The following is an 8,271-nucleotide window of genomic DNA, read 5'->3' as shown; positions in this document are numbered from 1 at the left end:
GATCTGGTGCGTTATGTAAGAGGGACATACCCTCAGCAGGGGACCAAGGGAAGTATTGTCTGGTCTGATGATATCTGGTGTTCATTACCCCGTCAGCACCAGCTTCTCTAAAAGGTCTTGGTACTACCCTAACAGGGGCAAGTACAGCGCCATATCTAGGTGTACCACAGGCTAGGCAATCATTTCTCCAATCTGGATTTTGTTGTCCACAGTGTGAACATTCCCATCCTCCTACCCCACCAAGATTGGGATACAAGGCTGGAAATTGTTTTCCTCCTTCTGCTCTTCCAGATGGTACAAATGATTGTGCTTTTGGATCTAGGTAAGGTGGTGGGATTATGTCACAACTTTTTCCCTTCCCCATGATCCATTTGGAAGTGTCTGGATCATACTTCCAATTCTCCTCTTTTGCTGTTTTTGAGACCTCTATCATACAATGTATGATTTCTTCCCACCCATTGTCTTTGATAATTCCACCTCGTTCTTTACTCAGTCTTTCCCATTCTGTACTGAACATAAGTGCTTCTGAAATTCCCAATTTTCCTCTTACCCTTCTAATCTGTCTTCTGACTATCTTTCCACATCTTTCCTGTATGATATCTGCTGCTTCCACTTGTCCTAAGACAGTTTTGGTCTGTTTATTTCCCATTTTTCTTTTCAATATTAGCTATGACTACCCTAGGTGACGTTTGGACAATCACTTACTCTATGGTGATGTCTCGTTGCCTTCTCTCCTAGGGAGCTAAAATATTGAAGGGCTTGTCTGCTCCGTTTCTTCTAATATGCAGGACGTACCTAAGTGCTATTATGCACACAGACCCAGCAACACCATACAGATCACAAAACTTTCTGTGTCAGTTAGCATACTTGTCCCAGGCTCATGAAAACCGCGTCCTGGGCTCATTCTATCACACCTTATCCAGGGAATGTAGAAACAAGTTCTATAGGAGAGTCAAGCATGGGCAGAGGTCTCCCAGAAGGACGCTACCTCATAACCCAGTTAGGCTGACTTCACCAATAACCTTGTTCTAACAATCGTGGCTTATTGTTCTACGCACTTCTATTCTTCTTTCACAACATGTCACAACCTTCACACTGCTCACACACTGTTCACACACTGTTCACTCACTGCCCACACACTGCCAGGGACTAGACTCATAAATCTATACAATATGGTAACCCGAGTTCTATAGGTATCTACTCCCTACTAGACTAACCCAGCATGACACGGCTCATAGAGATCTTTCGGATAATACAGGGCAGATAAAAGAGAACTAATAATGTCTCTTACCTGGCCAGGTATTTTTTCATTTGCCGTCCATTATCCCAGATCTCCGTTGTCCGTATCCGCAGGTGAATCTTGAGTAAATACTCTCGTCTCGGGTCCCTGTTCGAGCGCCAGGTAATGTCGAGTCCTTATCAGTCCCCCGGCTTCCCAAATGTAGGAATCCAAGTAAAATAACACGCAATACAAAAGGTTCGTGTGTTATTGACAGGGATAGCCCTCTGGAGCGCTTCTGACTCACAGGGACTCACCCCCTCCTTTTTATATAGGAAAAGAGATAAGGATTACAGACATGCGTACAAGGGCTCATATTCTCTAACAAAAGAATATCTATTCTGCTGGTCACGTCCAACTTCTGGAATGTAGGTCAAAGGTCACAATAACAAGAAGGAATGCTTCCATAAAAGGAAATGTCTATTTGGCTCAAGTCTTCCTCATATTAAGCCAGACATCTCTGTAAAGGTAGGGAAGACAAAATGGATTCTTCAGTCTGATCTCTACAATAGCAAACATGAAAATAAGCAGCTTTGTAATAATTCTAATCAGATAAATCTTCTTTCTCCATCAAGACTGATTTTTCATATTCTATATTCTCAATTTCTGGGTAAACTCTGTATTTAGTGAAGACAGATTGTTACATTACTGAGAGGAGATGACAGTTGGTGCTGATAATATTCTATGTAGTGGAGAGGAGGGGCTAAATGCAAAACTCCTCCCTCCTCCTCCCCCCTCCCTTCTGCATAGAATATTATCAGCACCAACTGTCATCTCCCCTCAGTAATGTAACAATCTGTCTTCACTAAATACAGAGTTTACCCAGGTACATAGAATTTTGAAAATAAAAAATCAGTCCTGGCGGAGAAAGAAGCCGATTTGGCTGATAAAATGTATTACAAAGTTAAATATTTTCATGTGTATTATTGTTTTATGAACTAAATATTAAAATGACGAATATTTATTAAGACATCTCCATAGCCCATCCATGGAGCAGGCAGTGCATTGTTCTGATAGATAGATCTGCTCCTCTATATGGTCCTGGTCACTAGCAGACTGAGCGATCACTCAGTTTTCTCATGCGCCTTGTGGACTATAAAATCCAGATCCTTCCACCCCTGCAGACACCTTCTAAGTATTCTCCATTTGTGTTTTTCAGGTGGTCCTGGCATCTGTCCCCAGCAGTAACATCAACGTGGCCGTCAAAATGATCACCAAAAGGGACAACGAGGACACCATCTTGAGAGAGCGGCGGATACTCCTGGCGGCCAGACACTGCCCATTCCTGTGCCACCTGTATGCCACACACCAGTCTCAGCACAGGGCATATTTCATCATGGAGTACCTGTCCGGTGGCAGCGTGGAGGATTTGATCAGGATGTGCGGCTGCCTGAACATCGGCAATATGAGGTGAGAAAGCAGAGAATGTACCTAAAAGAGAACTAAGAGAAAGGGAAAAAACCTGAGGTCGGGGTGCAGCTAGGGGAGCACTGGCAGGGCATATATTTAGGGTGCTGGAAGCAGGAGGTGGGGTGCCATGGTATTTGGGGATTGCCAGAGAAGGATTTCATGACATTGATTCTGCACTCTGTTCTCTCCATCAGATTCTACACAGCAGAGATGGTAAGTGGCCTCCAGTTCCTCCACGGACACAACATCGTCCACCGGTAAGCAGAACTTTCCTCCTTCTCCCTGTCCCCTTTATAAGCTGTAGATATGGCCCCCGGCTTCCCTGGTGTCCTGCCACCTATTCTGCACTATTTTGTAGTGACCCATTTTCCATCTCTTGTATCACTGGACAGATTTCTTATTTTGTTTTCTTCTTTCATTGCAGTGACATAAAGCCGGATAACATCATGTTGGATGCAGATGGCCACATCCGTATCATCGACCTTGGGCTTGCCCAAGATGGCGTCTCCTCCTCCAAAAACATCTCTGGAGTGCTGGGCACTTTCCATTACATGGCCCCTGAGGTGCATCGTAGAAAACGGTATGGCGCAGCAGTGGACTGGTGGAGCCTGGGAATTGTGGTGTCCAGGATGGCAGCAGGGCGATATCCATTTTACAACGGCCCCGTCAAGCAAATGGCTTTCAAATCCATCATCAACGAGAAGCCAAAATTTTCAACTTGGCTTGATGCTGACGTGAAACATCTCATCAAGAAGCTGCTGCGCAAAGACCCTCAGACACGCCTGGGTGTGAGCGGGAATATCAGAGAGCATCCATTCTTTACCACCATCGGCTGGGAGGATCTGGAGGAAAGGAGAGTAGAGCCACCATTTACACCATTCAGGCCAGTTCTGGAGAACCACCATCTGCAGTGGCCGGAGCACACAGTCCTTCACCCCGTGGCCGGATTTACGTACGTGTCACCAAGCTGGACCCGGTAAGTATCTCCTCTTCTGGGGATAACACTCATCAGGTGCTGTTCTCTCATTGTGGTAATCATCATCATCAATCTTACCTTTTTTCACTTTTTCTGACAGTGACTTTATGTTTCTATTTTTCTTAGGTGGATGAAAAGATCTGGACTGTGAAAGAATTCACGACCATCTGGTGAGTGACCGATGTACACACAGGACACTTATTATGTCAGTACATTGTATCTGATGTTATATAGCAGAATGGTTCATTATAAAGACCATTCCCCTAATATAACATAAGATCCGGTAGATAGATTTCCTGTCTTCCTCTTATGTCTTGCAGGATGAGCCCGTGCCAACTGCCCAGAACTTCATGCCCCCTGACCCGTGCCTCACGTCTCTGCTGCTGTACGTCACCTCGGCTGCCCTTCAACATCATCTCTCTCTATACCAGCTTCATGCCGGACCACTGCTATTGCTGCCCCAGACCATTGACCTCCTGGGCTGGCATCTAACATCCCTCCAGCCCGAAGATCTTCTACCCCAGGAGCGGCCTGTGCTAAGTTTCCATCTGGTGAGTTCAGGAACAATAGTCGCACCTTTCAGTCCTGGGGCCGCTGAGCAGCAGCATGTAAGGAGCGGCCATTATCCCTGAACTCACCTTAGCACAGGCCTGGTAAGTATCGCACCCATCACACATCACCCACACTACATGGTCAGTGCAGGTCCCCACACTACATCATCAGTACAGGCACACACGTAGCACACAGTACATATCAGCACATAGATGTAGGACATGGATCGGCTTCTGATCCTGAGATTTAATCTGATCGCCATATTTGGGGTCAGGAAGGAATTTTTCCCCCTAATATGAGGACAATTGGCCCATTCCTCATAGGGGGTTTTCGCCTTCCTCTGGATCTACACGGCCTTAAATAGGTTTAGTATAATGGATTAATAAGTAGAATCACACACTAGTAGCACAAAAAAAGTTATAATAAAATAAAATGTTCTTACTTTAAAAGAAAAAATAGTTCCTATAAATAATAATTAGTCCAAGTAAAGAAACATATATATTATTTTTACATGACAGGTATATTACACAGGTTAGGTATATTACACAGGTTAGGTATCAGCCTTTGATCTTGGGATTCATTCTGATCGCCATATTTGGGGTCAGGAAGGAATTTCCCCCCCTGATATGAAGATAATTGGCCGATTCCTCACAGGGGGTTTTCGCCTTCCTCTGGATCAACACGGCCGATACATATATTTAGTGTCATAGGTTAATAAGTAAGTGCACACTTTTAGAGCATAAAAAAGATACAAAATAAAATATTATTAGTTGAAAAAATGTTTCCTAACCAAATATAGACATAAATTAGTCCAAACATGCTACCAGATTAGTAGGAAAAAAATAATACAACACATTTTTTTTACTTTAATCTCATCGGTTCATTATCAGCCCTTGATCCTGGGATTTATTCTGACCGCCATACTTTATTTGGGGTCAGGAAGGAATTTTCCCCCCTGATATGAGGATAATTGGCCGATTCCTCACAGGGGGTTTTCGCCTTCCTCTGGACCAACACGGCCCATAGATAGGTTTAGTAAAATAGAATAAATAAGTAGCTTCTTATGTTTATAATAAAAAATATATAATTTATGTAAAATAATAATATAATATTTTGGATTTACAATAATATAGTCGACACAAATATAAACGTAAATTAGCCGAAAAATAGAAATTACTTTTATATTTTTATATAATAAACATTTATATAATAATAATATAATAATAATTTTAAATAATATATATTTTTTACATTAAACTTACGTATACACATTAGCTATGAGCCCTTGATCCTGGGATTCATTCTGATCGCCATATTTGGGGTCAGGAAGGAATTTTCCCCCCTAATATGAGGATAATTGGCCGATTCCTCACAGGGGGTTTTCGCCTTCCTCTGGACCAATACGGCCCATAGATAGATTTAGTCTGATAGATGAATAATTTACACATATACATGTGTTGAGTCCTTCTCCGTCCCTGGCTTCCTGAATGTAGGTAACCGAGTAAATGACACGCAGCACAAAAGGTTGTGTGATCATATACAGGGGAAGCCCAGGAGCACGTCTGACTCACTGGACTCTACCCCTCCTTTATATAGAAAAGAGTCATACATTTACAGACATGCGCACAAGCGCTCATATTTCACATCCTTTTACAAAAACAGTCTATACTAGAGATAAGGTTCAGCTTCTGGTATGTAGGTAAAAGGTTACAATAGTCAAGAAGGAATGCGTCCATAAAAGGAAATGTCAACTTTGCTTAAGTTTCCTGATATAAGCCAGATGTCTCAGGAGAAAGACACAATGGATTCTTTCAGTCTGATCTCCACAATTCCCCCCTTTGACATATTCTTTTTTATTACCACAGGGCCAAAGACAAAGCCTTTATTTTTGGTATTACACATGCACACACTTATATTATTAATAAGAGAATCAAATCTAGTATTAATTCTTCTATCGCAAATTATTTTCTTCTTTAGCAGTATACTAAAATATAAAAACAAAAATTAGTACGGTAATATTAATTAGAATCACTAGAGGATAACATAAGAATAAAGGAAAAAAAAAAAAAAATTTATACTCTTGCATCTATTACACAAAATTTATCTGTGCATACTGAGATACCCTTGAGCACAATCTGGAATAGTATGTATATGACTACAATAATCATAACTATATGTATTATGCTCTGCATAATCCCAGCAACCCACCCACCGATTCCTCTGAACCAGTTGGCTGGGTTAAGAAAAGAAAAGGTATCTGACCACCAGCTATCCTTATTCTGGTCATTATCTTTGTCATACTGATCTCTGAGTCGTTGTACGTCCTTTAATTTAAATGTCATACTCATAGTACTATTTGGGTCTATATAATGACAGCAGGTGGGTCCGATGATTTGACACATACCCCCTTGTGAGGCAGTTAGGTAATCCAATACCAGGGTATGTTGGTTGACGACTATTATAAGCTGATTCTGTACAGCTATACTAGTGTTTAGTATATCCAATATATCCCAGATCTGATCATCTAAATAATCCGTGGCTCTAACTAATTTATCCCACATTTGTGTTAACATAGGATAAATAAAAATGGTACTAGCAATTTTGTTAGGAATTCCCATTTGTACTATATGTGGCCTCCCCGAGGGACGTGGTGAGTTATCTGCAGCTCTTTTATATAGTGTGTGCTTGGGCACGGCTTGCATATTCACTTGTTTATTTGAAATTATGAATGTAGCTGGGGTTAGGCGTCCTAATGTACAAGTACCCTTTATACCTACGGGAAGCCATTTATATGCTCCTTCTCCGCATATCCAAAATGTACCTTCAGGCAGATCCCATAGAGCTGAGTGCTGCAATACCAATCTGTGAGCCAAATCCACAAATCTAGATACATCCTGAAGCATACACCAAGAGGGTTTTTGTCCCAAGGGGCTACAGTACCCGGCTGCGGGATTTCCACATACAGGCATTCCATTGACATACTCATCAGATTCATTACAAACCAGGTTCCCCGGTTTGCTTGTACAATCGCTTGCATTACCTTGAGGGAACAACTCAGAATGTTCCCAATTTCTATTGTGTATGTATCTTTCCAATACTACAGGTTTGAAAGCATCAGAGGGATCGGCGGTTGTACTGAAACTGAGCTGTAGATTTTCAGTGGGGACCTGTCCTAGATCAGTTAATCCAGTCTTATTCCTAGGTACCCATTTTCCTCCCTTAAATGCTAAATATTGTAGATGTGTATTACTCCCTGAGAGATTACCCTGCCACCAAGGAAATTCTACCCATCCCACAATTGGTATGGCGATTGTAGTATTCCACAGCCTAGCATTACCAATTTGGTTGTTGGCCAGGTTGTCTGAACAATTAGGCCAAGCGAATATTTCTTCTGCTGATACGGGAACTGCTAGAAAAGGTATACTTGTGGCTGATACCGGTGAATGGGTACAGATCCAACAATCTGTCAGGGTTTGTGTATTGTTTAACAAGTCATGCACTAATTTTCTATGATGTTGTACGAATCTATTGTTCAAAGGGGCTAGAGAATTCAGTCTATCCCACGCCTCCGTTGAGGTTATCATTATTAACATCAATATCATGAGTTTATACTGCTTTTTTTGCAATGGCTTGCATGTATCCATGATGCCTTTCCTTCAAGCTTGACTGATGTAGGTGTTGTCAACAGGACTTGGAAGGGTCCGTCAAACCTTGGTTCTAGAGCCTTTCTGGTGTGTCTTTTTACATAGACTTGATCACCTGGTTCCAACTTGTGACTTCCTTCTGTGTTGTCAGGATCTGGAAGGGAAGCAAAAACTTGTGCATGCACCTTAGTTAATTGTTTCTGAAGATTTTGCACATAAGAAGTCAATGACTCAATATTTAACACAAGCTGTTGTGGAAAATAACATCCTAAATTGGCAGTCCTGCCAAACAAAATTTCATATGGAGACAGTTTAGTCTTACCCCTTGGGGTATTGCGTATTGAGTAAAGGGCCAGTGGAAGGCATTCTGTCCAAGGCTTTCCTGTTTCAGCCATGGCTTTCTGTATTTT

At 41.9% G+C, this 8,271-nt stretch overlaps 1 protein-coding gene across 1 annotated transcript; it reads left to right on the top strand.

Moving 5' to 3' along the window:
- Positions 1 to 2,711: 2,711 nt before the first annotated feature.
- On the top strand, positions 2,712 to 5,640 carry LOC143782618 (protein kinase C delta type-like). Its single transcript, XM_077270324.1, has 4 exons — positions 2,712 to 2,946; positions 3,114 to 3,665; positions 3,792 to 3,835; positions 3,986 to 5,640. Exons 1-3 carry the CDS (start codon positions 2,849 to 2,851, stop codon positions 3,814 to 3,816), a joined length of 675 nt encoding a protein of 224 aa, XP_077126439.1. The 5' UTR covers positions 2,712 to 2,848; the 3' UTR covers positions 3,817 to 3,835; positions 3,986 to 5,640.
- Positions 5,641 to 8,271: the final 2,631 nt, after the last annotated feature.

This window comes from Ranitomeya variabilis, chromosome 1 (genome assembly GCF_051348905.1).
Source record: "Ranitomeya variabilis isolate aRanVar5 chromosome 1, aRanVar5.hap1, whole genome shotgun sequence".
NCBI lineage: Eukaryota > Metazoa > Chordata > Amphibia > Anura > Dendrobatidae > Ranitomeya > Ranitomeya variabilis.
This window is presented reverse-complemented; position numbering and strand designations above follow the sequence as displayed.